The 20,680-nt window shown below is 40.2% G+C and overlaps 1 protein-coding gene across 1 annotated transcript in view; it reads right to left on the bottom strand.

Annotated features, from left to right (window-relative positions):
- Positions 1–19,319: 19,319 nt before the first annotated feature.
- The window catches only part of SERPING1 (serpin family G member 1), a 97,724-nt gene continuing 96,363 nt past the window's right edge, over positions 19,320–20,680 (bottom strand). Inside the window, exon 7 of the mRNA XM_072424959.1 lies at positions 19,320–19,972. Within this exon, the coding sequence (XP_072281060.1) occupies positions 19,719–19,972 (254 nt within the window). The 3' untranslated portion in view covers positions 19,320–19,718. The remainder of the gene's footprint in view (positions 19,973–20,680) is intronic.

The raw sequence follows: 20,680 nt of genomic DNA, 5'->3' as shown, positions 1-20,680 counted from the left end.
CAAAGAGGCGGCCGCAGTCCGCAAATAATTAGGTAGATGATTCCTAGTGATAGGCAAATAACGTGATACTTGAGTTTAAGGACATAACTATTTGGGAGTATTAGTGTCTGGTTTTCATATATCCAATTGCATTGTTTGCAGTCTCTGCATCTGAATGTTCAATGGGGCTTATTCTCTGGTTAAATACTCAGATCAGGATTGTAGTTACTGGATACCAGAGAATCTCTTAACCAGATTTTTTGTAGGTGATGCATGGTCTTGTGTGTAGATGGGTTTGGATATTGGGGTCAGAAGTGAGAATGTCCCAACGTTTGGATATGAGATTGTATATGTTGTGATGATGTTATTGGTAGCGCGTGATTATAGGTTATCTGGATACTGGTGAGGGTGTGTTTCTTGAAGATTAGGTTTTCCCTAGTGAGGGATAAGACCTTACAGTAGGTTCTTTTAAGGTGTTTCTTACTATGACCCCTTTCTGTCAGTCTGCATGTAAGTGCTTTTGCTTCAAGATTAAAATCGTCTATTGAGGTGCAGTTCCCCCTCAACATTTGACTGTAGGGTATACTTCTTACTAAGTTTTTTGGGGTGGGTGCTATGGGCATGTAATATTGTGTTCCCTGCTGTCTCTTTTCTATATAGTGAGGTGGTGACCTGAAAATCTTGAGTAATGTTAATGTGTAGCTGTACTGTGCTCTTCTCACCGGAATCCGTTCAGAGCTTCTGAAAATGTGCCGGGCTGAATAATCACAGCAGATGCTTTAAAACATCTTCGTTACAACATTCACCTCCTTAGTTGGGAACAAATACAAGCAGACACCAACATATTAGCTATCCATGTAAGTTTTCATTGACACAAAATTTGTTGTCCTAAATACACAGTAGACGTCAGCTATTAACCTGTTTCTTTTCTATTGAAAGGGATCATGTGTGTTTTTAAAGTGTATATCAGAATATCCAAGTTTGCACTGCATCGTAAGCTCTTATAAGTCAAGTCTGCATTGTAAGTGTATTTTCATTAACATCCCTTTTTGGTATCCAGATTTTTATTTATTTGGCATGTGATACAACTTATCCCATAACCATGACGTGATAAAACTTATTTGTAATTTTTTTCAACTTTGACAGCATGTAATATACTGATAATATTCTTTTTGTGATATATGATGTTATTTATGATTAGATGCCGCAGTATTTAACATGTCCCTTCGAGACCTAACAAAAATGTAATTGCATTATCTTTTTTAGTGTGTTGTAATGTCCTCCATATCCCCTGAGGAAACCCAAATAAAGGGGGAGTAACACGTCAGAAAGGGAGACACATTATTATTCAAGTACTATTCAGACTTATGAAAATCAAGGTGTATTTTGTCATATGTGCAACTATATATATTTTTAAACCTTTGTATGAATTTTTAACTAATCAACTAATTTTCAACTAAAATTTAGAATAGAATAAAGTAATCAAAAATCTATATATTTTGAAAATACTTTCTAAGTGCCACTGGAAAAGCCTTTTGTCTTGCTTCTATTCTTCGTCTAATAGATCCACACATTCAGGCTGGGCACAAAGCAGGTTCACGTACCTTTTCCTTCTTTCTTTCATTAGACAGTCCCTTATGATTACTCTTTTGTCTTTGGTATCATCACAACATATACAACCTCATATCTAAATGATGAGACATTCTTACTTCTGACCCCAATATCCAAACCCATCTACACACGGAACCATGGATCACCTACAAAAAATCTGGTTCTTGATGATATTCTCTGGTATCCCAGTCACTACAATCCCGATCTGAGTATTCAACCAAGGAATAACCCCCATTGTAGATTCAGGTGCGGAGATTTCAACTAATGCAAATGAATATATGAAAACCAGACACTAACACTTCCTAATGGTTCCGTCCTTAAACTCAAGTATCACGTTAATTGCTTATCACTAGGAATCATCAACCTAATTATATGCGTCTGCGGCCGCTTCTATGTAGGCAAAATAAAAAGACCACTTAAAAAACAAATATATGAACACATATATTAAATTAAAAACGGGAAAATGATCACTCTGATCAGCTTTCATGTAGGATCAGAACAAAAATTTGATATTAAATGTATTAGATTTGCAGCCCTTGAAAAGGTACCCACAAATGTGAGAGGATGTGACTTCAATAAAGAAAACACCACCAAATAGAAACCAAATGGATTTTTACACTAAAAGCAAACCATTTTCCAAGGCTAAATGTATTCAGTTTCAAACCCTTTTTGTGATACGTGTAAGCTTTATGATTTGTACACTAACAGCTATTACCTTCTAAATATACTTATGGCTCTATTGGAATAGGCATATAATGATGATGATGATGGTATTGCAATATATTATCTTACAATTTACCTTTGATATTTTCTTTATATGCATTATTTGATGTACATATTGAATACGTATGTTATGTTATCCGTATTGCAGAACTGCTATGTTATTTATATAATTTATTTGTACAATGTGGGGACTGTTATTACTACGAGAGGGTGCTGAGAAGTTCCTAGCTTTGCCCCCTTCCAGATGAAATAGAAAAATGTGTGACATATGACATCCTAATATCTTAGTATGTAACTGTACAAATATCAGGTCTTTGCAATTCTTAAAACTGTTTTTTCTTTTAGTGAGAAGCTGTGATGGCAGAGGCACAAACAAGTTTCACGTTGTTGGAGTTACGGGCTGTCATTAAGTTTTTGTTTCTCCAGGGAAAGTCAGCAAAGGACATTCACACTTAGATGTCACAAACACTGGGGGAGAAGTGTCCTTCCTACAGCACTGTCAAAACCTGGATATCTCGTTTCAAAACTGGGCATTTCACCATTGAAGATGAGCCCCACAGTGGGTGCCCCCCCCAACCTCAACTGACCCGGCAACCTGTGATGCTGTCCATAAGCTGATTATTGAGGACCGCCGAATATCCGCAAATGGGTTTATCACCACTATCCTAGACATGCGCAAGCTTTCAGTGAAGTGGGTTCCAAAATGTTTGAACAGTGATCAGAAAAAGGAATCAGTTGATGTATCCAAAGCAGTTTTGGCCCATTTTGAAGCTGCACAGGACTTTTTGGCTAGGTTAGTGTCTAAGGATGAAATCTGGCTCCACATCTATGATCCTGAAACCAAGGAACAGTCAAAGGAATGGCGCCACAGCGGGTCCTGTTGGCCGAAGAAGTTCCGAACCTAGAAATCGGCCAAAAAATTGCGTCTGTTTTCTGGGACAAAGATGGTATTCTGTTGGTGGACTACCTACCTCAGGGCTCTAGTATCGCTGGATAGTAATTATGCTAACCTCCTGGACCAGCTGAAGGAGGCAATTAAGATGAAACGCCATGGAAAGTTGATAAAAGGGATCCTTTTTTTGCTGGACAATGCACCTGCGCACACGTCTAATATTGTTGCTGCCAAATTGAACACCCTGGGTTTCCATTTGGTCTACCATCCCCCCTACTCACCTGACCTAGCCCCTTCTGACTATTATCTGTTCCCAAATTTGAAGAAACACGCGAAGGGGCAACGTTTTGAGGACATTTCTGACGTCAAAGATGCTGCTGAGAGCTGGTTTGCGGCCCAACCAAAGGTTTTATTTGAACGGTCTAGAAATGCTCCAACTATGCGGGGAATATGTTGAAAAAATGTGTTATTTCATAACTCTGTCTCACTTCTTTCTGGGCAAATCCAGGAACTTCCCAGCATCCCCTCATATATGAATTTAATACTGTTACCTTCAGTTATACCATATCTTATAATACACACTGTGTATTTGCTTGCTTTACTACATCAACTACATTTTACATTTCATACTATAAATCCTTTTACTACACCACACGCAGCAGCATGCATGTGGTGTGGGCTGTCCCAATAACACTGCCATTTGCTACTTACATATAGAGGCAGCGTGGGGAATCCCTGCCAGACGCTATCCTCTGCAACAGCCTGGCGGCATTCTGGCCGCCCACCCCCTGGATCCTAACAACGCCCACATCAGCCTTAAGGTACTTTCCTCTTCCCTTATCTCTACATACATAGTTTAACCCCACAACTACCTAACTACTAACCATTACCAAATTAGGTACTGCCTCAAACTGGGGACCTTATAAAGTAGAACCCCCCCCCCCTTGCTAGCAGGCGTTTACCCACATCTTCAACGTGGAGTGTTATCCACACATACTACCCACATCTTCAACGTGGAGTGTTATCCACACATACTACACTTACCCTTATCTCTATCAATGGGCAATGTAAGTTTTCATGCTATGTCTTTTATATATGCATTTTCATGTGTTTCCTTTACTAACTTTCTAGTATCAAAATCTTATTACTATTTTTAAATAATGGATATGTCATCCAGGCATAATGGACCTATCTATACCTCTAGTAATACTTTGCTATCTAATACTTTCTCCTATACATATACTATTTACAATAACCTACTATTTTATACGTTTCGATCCATACCCATTTAATTGGTATATCCATCGCTAAATACTAGAATGTGTTATTATTATGGTTGTATAATAACATTTTGATATTCATCTAATTTTTATCTAACCATCTGTCAATATTTATATGCTGGTTTTAATGTTCTATTTACCACCTACCTTAAGTTCTAGACTACTTACCCTAACACATATGTTCATTATTACTTATATATTCTGTAAACGACATCCCTATGCATATTCAATTGTGCTATTGTTGTTGTTGTTATTGTTCCTGTTTTTATTTATACCCATACTTATGTGAAATATTTACTCTAAACCTAGATACACTCGGATCAGTCGCTAAACATATTGCCACCCCTGAGGACGCCAAAATTGGGTGAAACGTGTCGGGTTTATGGCCTATTTGTACGTGACAAGCATCTGTAACGATTAGTAATTTGCCTACTAGATGACAATTGTCTAGTGCCTCTTTTGCGCTCCAATACTTAAATGGACTGTTACCTTTATATGACTGAAACACAGTCTTTACTGTATTTGTTATGTATTATGAAAGATCATTTATACTTGCTCCTTTTAGCTTTTTTTACATTTTTTATACCTTCCCCTTTTTGACACCTTACTCTCTCTCCCCCTGCTTATTAAATTTCCCTTTATTTTTGACCTTTATTTTTGTTTTCATTATTATTTACTCAACGTTAGCACGCTGCCCGGGGGAGATGGCTTTAGTGACCCCTTCGCCTAATATTATAGGACATGTTGGTTGATGTCCTGTTGGGTTTGGCAATGTTTTTTTCCGAACTTTGTTTTTGTCTCTTTTTTTTGTTTTTTTCCTTGTGCTCCATCCTGTTCTGATTTCCTCCTGTTTTTTCCTTGCCCTACCCCCTCCTACTTCATATCACATCAGAGCTTTTATTTACCATTTCAGTCTCTACTTACTTTTGTTCTTTTTTTTTCATTTCCTTTCTATCTTAGATTTCACTCATGGTACCTAGACTCATTTCTTTGATTGTCCAAGGCCTTAACTCGCCCAATAAACGAACCTGTTCTTTCTGCTTTTTTCGTTCTGACTATGTGGATATTATGTTACAGGGGACACACCTCTCACAATCCTCTGTGCCTAATTATTTTGCACCCCTTTCACATTTAGGTTTACCAGGCTAATGATCCTAACAAACGTAAAGGTGTCCTCATTGGGTTTCGTAACTCTCAATTTCATTTGTCACTCAGAGATTAAGGACCGTGAGGGCTCCTACATTATTTTAACTGGTTTGTTTCATGTTACTGAAATAACTAAAATTACTATTGTATCCTATTATTCCCCCAATTCAGAGCAAATTCCTTTATTTTATTTAATCGCTTCATTTAAAACTGGTCTTGTCCTCATCTGTGATTCTAACCTAACTCTTTTCCTTCCCCTTAATAAATCTGGCCTCTCTCTATCCTCTCCAAATGCTTCCCACTCCTTCCATTCCCTACTCCAACAATATTCATATTCAGGTGCTTGGAGGGATTTGAACCCAACATCCCGTGATTATACCTTCTTCTCTCATCCACATCAGGTTTCTACTACCATTGATCATGTTTTCCTACCCATATCTGACCTGCCTCTTGTAGCTACTGTGTCTATCTTGTTCCTTGGTCTGGGAATAGTGTTGTTTCTCTCTCTATCTCTCTCTCTCATCTCTATTCATTCTTGCATCTGGTGTCTCAGAGTTTTGGTCCCTAGGCTCCTCAGTGCTATCTTTCCCTTAACTTGTGATTGTATTCAATCTTACCTTCAAGATTACATTTCCTCCAATCACACTCTCGATATTTCCTCCATTACCTTGTGGGAGACTCACAAACTTTTCATACATGGTAAGTTTATACAGACAGCCTCCCAATACAAACGTGAACGTCTTTCTAAATTGACCAAACTGGAGAATGATTTCTATCAGTAGTCCAGTGCCTTTAATTCTCACCTGTCCTCAGGTACTAGGGCAACACTTGAAAAATTGAGAATGGAACGTTCTACTTCAACTTTTCCACTTTTAACCTCTCAAGCTGCAGCTCAGTTGTCCAGGACAACCCATAAATTTTACCTTCAAAGAGAAAAACCCCATTCAATGTTAGCAAGAAAGCTAAGAAACTTAGATTTTTCCAGTCACATCAGTAGATTATGCACTTCAGATGGTTCTCTAACTAGCAAACCTGCCAAGATAGTTCATATTTTTTACACTCACTAATCCCGCTTTTATGATGCTTCTTCCTCGTTTTCTTCTACTGACTTTTTTAGTCTCTTTTAAAATTTTCGTCTCCCTTCTCTGTCACCTACTAAGAGGGATGATTTTGAGAGACCCATCTCATTATTAGAAGTGCAAATCAGATCCCTCCAACCTAATACGAGACCCTGGTCCTGATGATTTCATTGCTGCATATTGTAAAACATTTATTGACCTCCTCTCCCCCCTCCTAGTTAGTTCTTTCAGTTCTCTAAGAAATGGGCACAAGCTTCATTCAGAATCCCAACAAGCTTCTATCTGTATGATTCCTAAACCGCACACTGATACCTCTCTATGTTTCAACTTCTGCACCATCTCTCTTATTAATGTGGACATAAAGATCCTCACAAAAGTTTTAGCCAATCTTCTTACTTTAATAATTGTCGATATGACCCATAGGGATCAGGTTGGATTTATTTCGAGGAGACAGGTATATGATATTGCCAGGAGTATTGTACTCCTTACTGAACTGGCCCAATGCCAGGGTCGTCCAGCTATGTTACTGTCGGATATTCTGAAGCCCTTTCATTCCATTTCTTAGCCTTACTTGTTTTGTATCCTTAATATGTGGGGATTTGGCCCTTTGTTTTGTAATTGGTTGTCTCCTCTTTACCACCTACTGCCTTCATCAGATATGCATGTTATCACTTCCTCCTTTTTCTAATTTGTTGGGGCACCAGTCAAAGTTGTCCCCTCTTCTCTTTGCCCTTGAACCATAGCTTGTCTCATCAGAACTCACCCTGACATTTCAGACCTGCCCGTGAACAAGACCCATTATAAATGATGTTTATTTGAACGATGCCTTCTTTTTCTCGCTAATCCCATTATCTTTTTTATTTAACATGATTTCACTCTTTGGCTCATTTGGTCCTATATCTGGCCTTCTCCTAAAAACATCTAAGACTAAAGTCCCTAAAATCTCCCTTCCTACACTTATGTTAACTTCCCTACAACAATATGATTTCCAATGAAATCAAAAGTCTTCGCCATTTTTTGGAATCCACCTCACTTCCTACTATGCCACTCTTTATGCTGCAAATATTCTCACCCCCTCCCCCCTTGTCTCTAAATTATGCACCTTATTGCTAAGTGGTCTCTGTTACATCTGTTCTGGCTAGGTAGAATTGCAGCTATAAAATGTAATTTCTCCCCAAATTACATATAGTTACACAATGAGTCATGTTGAAAAAAGACATAAGTCCATTAAGTTCAACCACTAGGGAAAAAAACATATCCCACATATGAAACCTTATGGACATAGTTGATCCAGAGGAAGGCAAAAAAAACCCTGGTACCATTTGCTCCAACAGGGGAAAATAATTCCTTCTTGATTCCAAGTAATCGGATGTTCCCTGGATCAACAGTCTCTGTTATCTTTACTTTAAAGCTTTATTACCCAGTTATATTATGTTCTTCTAGAAAAGCATTCAACTTTTTCTTAAAGAAATTTATAGTCTTTGCTGAAACTACTTCCCGAGGGAGGTCTGACCAATGCTTTGTACAGGGGCAGGATTATATCTCAATCTCTGCAGTCCTTTCCTTTTTTAATACAAGAAAGTACTTTGCTGGCTTTAGATATTCCAGCTTGGCATTGCATGTTATTATTAGGTCTGTGATCTACCAGACCCCCCCAGATGTATTCCCCCTAGACAGTATGGAGAATGCTTGTTAGCACCCATATGCATAAATTTACATTTATCTCTATTAAATGTCATTTGCCACTTGGCTCCCCAATCAAACAGTACATCCAGGTCTGCTTGTGGATTATAGACATCCTGTATGTACCTAATTCCATTACACAGTGTGGTTATCTGCAAACACAGAAATGGTACTTTTAATCCCAAACTCTATATCATATATAAAGATAAACAGTAAAGGTTCCAACACTGAACCCTGGGGTACACCACTAACAATAACTTAATAATAACTTTGGACCATTCAGAGTATGAATCATTAATCACTAGTCTCTAGATGCGGTCTGTAAGCCAGTTCTCTATCCATTTGCAGATTGGCTTTTCTAAACCTATTGACCCTAGCTTGCATATTAACCATGTCTGGGTTACTGTGTCAAATGCTTTAGCAAAGTCCAAGTAAACCATATCAGCTGCTACTCCACTGTCTACCTGTTTACTTAGTTCCTCATAAAAAGACAACTTTGGTCTTTCTGGAATCCATGCTGACTATATAATATTATTTTTTAGCAGAAACTACTGTTGTTCTTTATCAAATTCTCTAGGACCTTTCCAACTACTGACGTTAAATTTACTGGTCTGTAGTTACTTGGTAATGACTTTGCTCCCTTTTTTAAAAATGGGAAACACATTGGCCTTATGCAAATCCATTGGTACCAGTGATGCCAGTGATTAAAAATTCTCTAAAAATTATAAACAATGGCTTTGAAATAACTGAGCCCAGCTCTTTGAGAACACGTGGGTAAAATCCATCAGGTCCTGGTGCTTTGTCAACCTTAATTTTGCCCATTTGTTTCTCAATCATATCAATTTTGAGCCATGGTGGCTCATTTAAGGCAGTGACATTGCTATTAGCAATTTGTACTTGAGCTCTGCATTTTTCTTTGTGTACACAGAGTTAAAAAAAAGTGTTTAATAAATCCGCCTTTTCTTTATCCCCAGTTACCAACCCAGAAACATTCTTTTTTTTTGGTTGGGGGGGGGGGGTCTTCATGCTCGGATCTGATCTTTTTGCTGTTAATATATTTAAAAAAAAGTTTTTATATATATAAATACACACACACACACAGCTGGAGACTCGTATATCAAATTTAGTAGGGAGGTCCATCAAATTACATTAACCAATCCCAATCTAGTGGGGTGTGTGTAAACTGATGGTCATCGTACAGAACACACCCACTAACCAATCCAAGAGCCTCAAGGATACCTAATAGGAATTAACTATGTAAAAATGGGAACTGAGAGAATTTAGGTCTCTTGCTTGCTGGCTCTCCTTGTCTCCTTAGGTAAGCTGGTATAAAGTCCTCTGCTGAAGAAAGTAGGCTGCTGAGGTACCCATTAACCTCCTAGCAGGTAGCTATAAGATATTTCTGATTGTAGTCTTTTGGGTATCTATAGTATTACTGCCATTTTGTAATTACTGATTTGTGTACCAAGCATTATTAGGTTATTAAAAGGGTTTACTACTAAGAACTTTATTTCCATGTACTGTATATATCATTGAATGCATTTCCTATTTTAGATATCAAACAATATTGCGGTGTACTTTGTTTCACCTTGTTTTCTTAATGAAACTGTTTGCGTGACTAGCTGTCATTTGTGCATCAACCTTCTTTAATTGAATATCTATATGCATTGATAGAGGATATAATATCCATATTTATGCAGATAAATATTCCAAAATCAACAGCGGTAAATAGAGGAAAGCTCCCTGAAGGTAACCCCTCTCCTCCGCAATGCATACGGAGGAGATAGATTTTACTTCAGGGGGCGTTCCCTGGTGGTGGGCGGAGCCATTACAGTGGGGCCGGCCTAGTGTGCTCCCACCCACCCCTTAAATGGCCTAGTATCCATAAAATTTTGCCGACCCCTGTCTTAACACCTTTGTGGTCCACATTCACTAATGCAATGCAACCCACAGGGACCTCCTTCATGTGGTCCACAGGTTCGGGGTTTTCCATGGTCACTTGCACTTATTTGTCTATACTACCCTTGTTCACTCAGTCACATATATCCTCTTCCAATTCTTCCTTTAGATTCACTAATCTTCAACCTGATCTGACTTTGGGTAAAATTCCAAAGACTCAAACGACTTTCTTAGAGGTCCCAAATCCCAATATGAACTCGATGAAGAGAACAGGAGCTATCAAGGAATACATGATTCAATCACTTCCATCCAATCCACCCTAGATGTTCCAAATCTTTACAGTTATCAATTGTCTTTAGAGGAAATTAAATTTTTATTACCTTCAAGGGATGTTTAGAAATTAATTTATTTGATTTTTTTTTTTTTTACATCATGCCGCCTTACTAATAGGGATGAGCAAGAAGGCCTCTGACAGGCTTGCGAAAATTTCCTCACACTCCCGATAGGTTTGCGAAATTTTGGCGAACCGATTTCGTGAATTCCAAGTCAGTGGGCCGAATTTAAACATTAATAGGCAAAGCCCCTATACATGTTAGAACCACCAAATTTGCTAGGTATCTGTAGGAGAACAGTGGCAACAAGGGAAAAATACAAAAGTTCAAAAAGACCTGGTTTTTCAGAAAATGACAGGTAAAGTGACAGCAGGCAAATAGGATTTTTGCATGATGGACAGCATACAGAAGGCAGCATAAACATTAGGACATTGAGAAGGGGTGGCGCTACGTGTGAACTAAACTCACTAGCAGCATTCTCTGTCATCAAAACAGCAGGAGACCTCATTGCTAGCTGCCATCATGACCTGGATGACACGTGTAAGGAGTGCCACCCATAAAGTTGTGGAGAAGTAGCGCGGTGACAAAAGGCAAAAGGATGGGGGACCAGAGACGGAGTGTGGGTCAGCGAAAGCAGTAGCAGTGTGTGGCCTCTGGTCAGCTATCGCCAGGGAGACCGCATTGGTAAGTGTCATGGAGAGCTGGGTGTAGTGCATTGTCAATGCCACCCCGATTTGTATACAATTTTAGTGAATAAAGTACTGACAGGCAGCAGCAGCAGGAGGAGGTGTGGGCCCTGAGACGGGGCGTGGACCGCATTGGTAACTTGCATCTAGAGCTGGGTGTAGTGCAATGACAATGCCACCCACCCAGAAGTGTGTAATACATTTTTAGTGAATAAAGTACTGATAGGCGGCAGCAACAGCAGGAGGAAGAGGCTGTGGACCTTGAGAAGGCGCGTGGACCACATTGGTAACTGGCATCTAGAGCTGGGTGTAGTGCATCATCAATGCCACCCCAAAGTGGGTAATACAATTATAGTAAATAAAGTACTAACAGGCAGCAGCAGGAGAAGGCAGTGGGCCCTGAGACTAGATGTAGTGCATCGACAATGCCACCCACCCAGAAGTGTTTAATACAATTTTAGTGAATGGGGTACTGGAGTACTGTAATACAAAATTTTTAAATAAACGTAGGAGGGCCAGACCACGAGGTTTTGTGCGCCAGAAGCGGTAGGAATGTCTGTAGTGCCAGAAGCGGTAGGAAGGTAGACGTTATTGCTAGTTTGCATCATGAAGTGGATGACATAAATGGCAACCCTCAACTTTGCCTAATTTTTCAGGTAAGTATTGTAAAGGCAATGGTACCTATAAGAGTGGCAGTACTGGGGGTTTTCGTCTGCAGTTTGTAGTCATCCTGTTTTTTAATGCTGCAAATGCGGGGGTTGCTCCGTAGGCATCGCAACATGTGGACACACATGAAAGAGGGGTTCCCTAGGCTCATCTCTCTCCTCTCCCTCAGTATGCACCAAAACATCTTTCTCCTTATCACCCACCTCCTCCTCGTCAAGCTGCAGCAGTTCCTGTTGTTCCATCGCGCGCACAAATGCAGTTTGCACAGGTCCTGTCCAGCAGCCCCAACATGGTCTTCCCTCATCATCATCATAATCATCTTCCTCCTCCTCTTGGAACTCCTGATGCCGGCCAGCATCCCTTCTTGCTGCTCCTGATGCTGGCTGTCAGCAATGAAGTGTAATGTCACCCTCATTCTCCCCCCCGCTTTCTTCCCCTCCTCTCCCATCGCCACTTTCCATTAGGCCACACAGGGTATTATCAAGCAGAAAGATGGTGGGTATGACATCAATCCAGCCTGGTCGCTCCTGACTCATAAAGTTTGTGGCCTGCTCAAAGGGGGCCAGTACCTTGCACAGCGTCTCCATCTGCAGTCACTGATAAAATAGTTCAGTTGTCAAAATCTTTTATTCACAGAGATGCTGGAGCATGTGCAGGGTGGAGTTCCATCTAGTCAGTGTAACAAATTAGTCTATTCCGTGGCAGTCTCTGTTGGCGCTGGATCTTGAAAGCGCTGCGGCGGCAGTAGGGGATCGGCTTACAAAGCAGGGCATATGTCTTATGCGGCCCATGTGCAGCGCGGCCACAAGGTTGACCCCATTGTCGCATACCACGTTGCCTGTTGTGAGCCGGGAGGGCATCAGCCATGCCTCAACCTCTCTTTGCAAAGCAGACAAGTGTTCTCTGGCGGTGTGACTTTTCTCCCCCAAGGACACCAGTTTCAGGACTGCCTGGCAGCGCATGTGCTTGAGGGAGCCGTATTGATGTGCCCGCTTAACCACAATGTCCTCCGCTGCTGACCTTTCAGGAGGAGTGTTGAAAAGAGTAGAAGGAATGCAGGAGGAGACAGCAGAGGACTGGGGTGGCCCATGCTTTCTCAGCACACCCCTCTGCGCGGGTACCAGGTGCTGTAATACCTCTTGCAGACTACCGCCCACTGAGCTATGCAAGGCCACCCAGTGAGCGGTGAAGAACAGGTAGTGTCCCACTCCGTGCCTGGCTGTCTAGCTGTCCATGGTGATGCAGATTTGTCTAAACTCCGATAATGCCAATGACCAGGAGAGGTTTGTGCATGTGCATGTAAACTGGGTACATGCCTGCTTGGTATATTCCACTGTCGCTTGGCACAGGCCATCAGGTCACGGAGTCCACAATGCTATCTGGCAGTAGCTACAAGGCCAGTAGAGTGGGCTGAAGGGACTGGGAGCCAGTAGAGTGGGCTGAAGGGACTGGGAGCTAGGGGAGCTAAAATGGGCTCAGTGGAGTACCCATCTTGCGGAGAAAAATGTCGTCTGATGCCACAAAACCTGGGGGCAGAAGCTGATACTTCCTCGCAGCTGAAAGTCTGGCTGGCACCAACCTCCTGAGACATACTAGCAATGACAGTTTGAGGTGGAAGAAGGGACGATGACGTGGTTGCACCTCCTTCAAGAGAACGCAAGTACTGTTCCCTCTTTGGTTTGTGGTTCTTGCGCATGTGAGCATGCGCCTGTCCTCTGCGGATCTGCTTGTGGCACAGGATGCAGAGTGCTACGCACTCATTATCGTCTTTTAGTGTGAAAAAGGACCACACTGGAGAGGTGAGTGTGCAACCACTTCGCTGCTCTTTTTCTTTGCCTGCCTTTGCATCTGCTGGGTGCCCTACGTCTGCTCCAGCTCTGAATGTTCCCCCTGCTTGTGCCCATTCGTCTGTCTATTCTTTGGGACTCATGAGGCAGATTTGTGGCCCCTTCCATCACCAGTCTGTTGCTGCTGCCTTTCCTCTACGTCTGTTTTGGAACTGCTGCTAGTACTTACACACACCTGGGGTTCCCAGGTGACATCACAGTCGTCATCATCATCCTTATTTTCATGTAAGCCAACCTCTGCAATTGCAGCCACAGATCCGGAACCCTCATCCAGCAAGTCCTGACCACACTCTCTAAGAGTCCCAAAGTCTGCCCCCTGCTCTGAACTTTGCACTGACAGATCGTCAGGCTGTTCGTCAAACAACATGGGAGAGTCATCCGAAGGTATAGGCACATTAGCCACGCTAATATCTGTGTTTGCTCCTGTCACGGCTGGTTCCTGCTGCTGCAGTGGAGGAGCCTGCTGCACTTGAGGCCCTGGAGTCCAAGTCCACAATCCTCTCCACATCATGTGGCTGTATGATTGTATTCCTCAATACATCTACCAGCTTACTGGTGCTGTGCACACTTCTCAGACTTGTTTGAAAAGTTGTGCTGTTGCCTCCAACAGTTTGCTGCTGTTGCTGTACTACAGTGGCGGACTCCCAGGGAGTATCCACCTGCCAGATACGGCAGGTTGCCCAATGCCACGCCTTCCCCCTGGGTCTACCTCTTTTCTTTTACTTATTTAGGCAAAAATGCACCTGTATCAAATGGTTTCTTTGCTAAATAGGAACAGGTATCAAACACAGTGTCTTCACTAATACACAATATAGATTACGCTAAATGTGTAAACGTAAATGCAGCTAACAATGAACCAAGAAGGCTCCTACACTGTCCCTGTCACACTACACGTCTCTCCCTGCATCTTGGCGTTTTCTTGGCGTTACCGCCCCCTGCTTTTTCCCTCGTTCGAGAACAGGACATCATGGCGAATTGCAAGGTCGTTCTCACTTACATGTTCAGTAACCGAGAATTGAATTTAAAAATCTCGCTCGCTCATCCCTACTTACTAATATTTAAATTATAGTTCTTAATAGAACTAATTAGGTTTACATTGGCTTAAACATGTGCCATGCTTCAAAGAATTGATATTTATGGTCTGGTTCAAAGCATTGATGTTTATGGCATTTTCAAAGTACTGACATGTATGTTTGGACAAACCTACACGAATACATGTTTTCATACTATTTAATTGGGGGCCTGTGAACATATAAATATAATGTGACTCTGTCGTGTCACACTTACCTCTTCCTCACTAAAGCGCAGGCGCCTCACTCCTGCGCATATGGCCAGTTCTGATTCTGGGCTAGCAAGCTTTATCAGCTTCGCTGGCCAATCAGGAAATAGCCACTTAATCTTCCCTGGCTATTTAGCTAGCTCACACACAGCGTTCGTGAAACATGTCACCACTAGTGCTGAGCCCCTAGCTTTGCTGTGCACGTTCCTGTACACCTGTTAATTAATTCAGTGTTTTCCCTGTCCAGCTCCTCTAATAACCCCTTATTTCCCAGTCTGTTGTTTCCCAACTGATTCCCTTTTGCTGTTTCAGTGATCCTCACTGTCTGAGGTTGTTCCTGTGTCACCTGTGCCTCTTGTTGCTTCCAGTGTTTCCTGTGTCCACAGTGGCCCCTGTTTCACTGGTGTGTATTTCCTGTAACCCTGGTATTTGACCCCTGGCTTGTGACCTGACCTCGCTTGCTTGCTGCCTGCATTGACCCCAGCCTTTTTTGACAATTCTTCTGCCTAGTGATTTGGTACCGTGTATCTTCCTTCCCACCCTGGTGTGCCCAAGGACAGCAACCTTGCAGTAACCAGCAGCGCAACATCCTCCTCACTAGAGGCTCTGGCCCTTGGCCCTTTTCACTGCTCACATCTTTTCTGTGCAAGCTGTAGTGCCCCCTAGAGGCCCTGTCTCCCCAAGCATGACAATACGTTTGATAATATTCAGTTATATGTATATAAACAAATACCGTAAGTACTTCTTGTTTATTCCTTCACATTTTGCTGAAACCAGTTTCTGGATGTTTGTAATTGTATGTGTTATTCTACTATCAAAAATCCCCTGAAGAAGCGGTTGTATCCTTAACATGTATCAAACTGTGTTTGATATTACACATTATATAAAATAAAATACTGTCTGAGGCTTTTTGTTTGGGCCTTATACTTTTTTTCATGGAATGTTTATTATTGTTATTGTACACTGAATAAAAATATTGTTTTTTTTATTGATGTACTTGCCAGTATTTCCCTGGTAAGTTACATCCATACTCTGTTCTGTTTTTATGCCCAAGGTATACACTTAAAACAACTTGCTTATTTTATTTTAGGACTTTTTTTTATATATATGGTGGAATTCAAGAAAGGCCAGTAGTTGACTCCAGCATTTTTCTTCTAAATTTTCTATTAAATATATTTAGATTTGTAAACAAATAATAATGTGGAAAGACGGGAGTTTTTAGGCTGTGAAGATTAAAACATTTACTAAGAAAATGCATTCAAACATCAAAAAATCATAAATGCAAACATTTTGATATTACTTGGCCACTAAGTGGCACCAAACAATAACTTACCTGGATTCGAGATGTATGCAACAGGGACTTATTGATGCCCAAATTTTAACCAATGTCTTTAGGATAGGTGAGTATCCATGAAATCCAAAGTAAGAATTGCAGCTGTCTTACAAAAAAATAAAGCTGCGTTACACCTAAAAAAGATACTTTCTAAGGGGTATACTTGGCTTGCATTGTACTGTACAAAAGTAAACCAGTGAGTATGAAAAATGTTGGCACTTTTATGTAGGGTTACATACCGACCAAATCAACTATGTCCAGATTTTGTGGTTATCGAGAGCTATCGAGAGAAGAAAAGTTCCTTAGAGGTCTAACAAATTGTTGTGTTGCTTGTAAGGGGCTTCCAAAATGATTATCCTTCCCCAATAGAGTTTGGTTGTCAAAAACTACTGTAAGGACAGATAACATGCAGTCCTGTATTCAGTGTTATCCAGCAAAATGGTTAATCACCCATGTGCTTCAGCTACTTCGGGCTATTGAGCCTGTTGAGCTTCCTATAACCTCCTGTAGTGTTCTCTCTACCTAGCTATCTACCTACCTACCTCACCTGATTTTTTTGATGTTTAAATGCTTTTTCTTTGTATATATTTTTGATCTCCACTGCCTAAAAACCTCCTCTGTCTTTCTCATTATTATTTACCTGCATAGTTATTTTAGGAGGTGCAGTATAAGAAATAATAACATTACGAATGGAGTGACTCTCACAGTCACATTCATCTTAATTCATATTTGGATTTGTAATTTTATTCATTAAACGCTCAAAAACTACAAAAGCTATATATTTAAAGGTTAGCACACACAGGCAGATTTTCACTTCTGTTCCCATATATAATAAAAATTATTGGGTCAGAAGAAATTTCATCAACTAATGAATTTCAAAAGCCTGATTTTTTTTGGGTGGGGGGATTGAGTCAAGGTTGAAAAGATACAAATGAAAGACCAGCTCTCATACCAAGGAGTTGAGGCTAGATTAAAAATGTTTTCTTGAGACAAAGAAGTTGATTAATTCAAAAGATGTAAAAATTTACAATTTTTTTTTGCAAAACATTTTCCTATGATACTAGCAAAAAACTGATTAATGCTGGGAATAGGAGCTATATTGAGCTTGCCATACCTTCTGTACTTCCACTGCATACTAAATTTAGTGAATGCCAAGTAACAGATTTTAGTGACTTTGTCCTAAACTTGCAAATATGAATCATTTCTGTTCAATCCAAAAATACCTAAATTCCAATGTCTGCTATGCTTTCCATTTACCAAGGGAATGCTGAAGTAAAATGTGTTCCCAGACAAGTTAATGAAAACTGGTCCTAGGAGCAATCCTTCATCTACCATGCTAGTTGGATTGCTGTTATTAAAAAGTTATTGGCTCAGTAAAAATTAACAATTGCCAGCATTGATGTCCCAATGTTGACTATAAGCTAAAGTCTTCTTCAAATTCAAACTGTCAACTATATAGGGTTTCTTCACCTTCTGCTACTGGTAAGGCCAAAGGTGGGAAAGTGACAGAAGAGGTTTGACAGAAAGGGTATTGTTTGAAATATTTATTTCATGAAATTCTGCATGTCTTAAAGTGTACCTAAACTCGGAATTTTTACTTTACGTAAAAGGGTAGACAACTCTTTTATTTAAAGTAAAAATTTTGTTTGTTAGTGGGTTTTTTTATTTTTTTAAGTGCAACACCCTTGCACTTAAAAAAAAAAAAAAAAAAAAAAAAAAAGTGGTTCGGCACCGCCCCCTTAATTCTTAATCTGCTAGGCGATGAAGAATGAATGGGAGCCCAGAGCTAAGCGGGAACACATGAAAGGGCTCCTTTGCGCAGAAGGAGAAGCCAAGAGCCTCCAAGGATGTGTGATGTAAGTATCCCGGGAGGCTCTTGGCTGCTCCTTCTGCACAGAAGGAGCCCTTTCATTAACAGGGAAAAAACTGATGATCTCATGCATGCGCAGTGAAATCGGCAAGTTTTCCCCCAATCAACGTCAGCCGATCTCACACCTGCGCAGTGCAAGATCGAATGACGCAGGAAAAAAAACATGGAAGAAAAGAGGAGAAGATGGCGGTGCCTGGCGTTTCCTCTGTGCCGGGCCAAAGACGGATACTGGGATGACGCGGGACCCAATAGAAGAAACCTCCCAATGTTTTTTCCTGGACTGATCTGCAGGATTGAAGGTGTGGTTGTTTTTTGTTTTGAGTTAGTTTTGGGTTTACTTACGCCTTAGGAAGAAAAATGCAACATTGTAGGGTTTGGTTATTTATTTGTAGGTGGTTGATGGTCTGTTTGTCACCATGACTCTATCAGGGAAGCTTTGTCTCTTTTGTCCCAGCAACCACTGTTACACAGAGGCACAGAATGATTATGATATTTTTAGAATAAGGTCAGTGAGAGAAAGAATGATGAAATCTCTGAGGTTTTTTCTAATATTTGTACCTGTTGTGGCAATTTCACCTTCCTTCCTGTAAGGAATCTGGGGATAAATGTACTAATACAAATTCAAAGGGTTTTAACTCTCATCTCCCTAACTAATCTTTCTGTTATTTCTTCCCCCTGCAGATAAGGGTTTTTGCTAACTCTCAAAGATATATAAGTTTGTAACTTTCTGGAAATGTCAGTAAAAACTGTCAGGGCTGGGTCAGTAAATTTTGGTTCTTGTGTCACTAAATCTTTAACATAAACTGCAATAGTTATTTAAAATTCATGTACTATTGGTTTCAATTAACTGTGGTTTATCATTGTGTGCTGAAAATAAGAGGGAAGGTCAAAAGCAGGTCTTTTTTTTTAAGCATGCAAAAATGGTAAATAGTTTTTGGTTGGGTAAATAGATAGATGTGGCCCTACCTAACACCATCAAATACAAGGAAATATGAAAAAAGAGAAAGACAGGGGTTTTAAGTGGCAAAGGTTAATTAATGGTATATATTTGGCACACACATGAGTATGCAGTCATTACCATGATATTTGACATAAAGTGCAATAGATAAATTAAAAAAAATAATTAAATGTAAGGCTTCCCTGAGAGGTCTGCCTTTGTTACTAGACATTAAGTTGCCTGACAGAGTGGTGAAAGAGTGAGGATGCTTAAAGTCTCAGCCTGACGTGTTTTGCCAGTAGGCTTCTTCACGAGATACACAGAACATCAGAGCAACTGTATAATAAAGTATCATATGTATATTTGTCAATGCTTTCTTAATCATCAATACATACATAAATCATTTTTGGTTATGAAGAATTAGCAGGTTCCTGTTCTAGCAGTAATGCATTTCTATTAGCCCTTTCTTTTTTTTCTCACTGACTTGGGTCCTTGATATGTCCAATAAGAATAGGAACTTTAGTGTTATCAGACACTAGGATAAACAAAAAAGGTCTTCGCACAGCAAAAACTGTGACAGTGCGGGCAATAGTTATAGTCGAGGCAGCCGCAGCTTTTACTCCTTCTTCTTTCATTTCCAGAAAGGCATGATGGTGAACATCACTTACAACAAGGTCTGTGCTGTTTGATAGAGCACATAGGTTTGGATACTCAAATAGATCATAGAGACCTAAAAAAAATAGAAAGCAACATGTAGGTTTAGATGCCTGCTTTTACTATATTCTTTAAAACACCAAAAAATTAGAAAAGAGCATTAGTTGTACTTTAACCTCCCTGGCAGTCTAATGTCAGTATTTTTATGCCAAAATCCTTACATTGTTTTGCATTGAAACTTATTTTACATTGTAGGCCTATAATTCTTACGCATAACTCACTGAAATATGTCCAACATTTATTAAGTTTACACAAGAATCTGTTAAAACAAGTGTGCAAAAAAATACTGAAACCTGGCATATAACTGTACAGTGTATAATATATAACATTGTGCTCATGAAACATCCTTTGTAACTTTAAGACGGATCAGAAATTTCGTTCCTATGATTTAGGTGCACCACTGGTTAGTTTCTTTTAGTTCGTTTTCAATAAAATATAGTTGTAGAAATTTTGGTGGTTGATTGTGTTGATCGAATAGCCCACTATTTGATTCGTCAGGTATTCGATCAAATAGTGAGAAATTCTCAGGGTGATGAAATGCCGAATTCGAACACCATTGAAGTCAATGTTGCGAGAATTCTGTTTTTTTTTTTAGGTTTTTTTAAGGGCTGCAAGAGCAATCAGATTGCTCTTGCAGCCCTTTACTAGTTGTATGTGTTGTTGGATAGTTTCTCTATCCAAAAACACATAGTACAGTGCTGCAGCAGCAATTGCTTTTGCCATG

The sequence above is a fragment of the Pyxicephalus adspersus genome, chromosome 10 (assembly GCF_032062135.1).
Source record: "Pyxicephalus adspersus chromosome 10, UCB_Pads_2.0, whole genome shotgun sequence".
Lineage (NCBI taxonomy): Eukaryota > Metazoa > Chordata > Amphibia > Anura > Pyxicephalidae > Pyxicephalus > Pyxicephalus adspersus.
The sequence above is the reverse complement of the archived record's forward strand: the minus strand, read 5'-3'. Positions and strand labels throughout refer to the sequence as shown.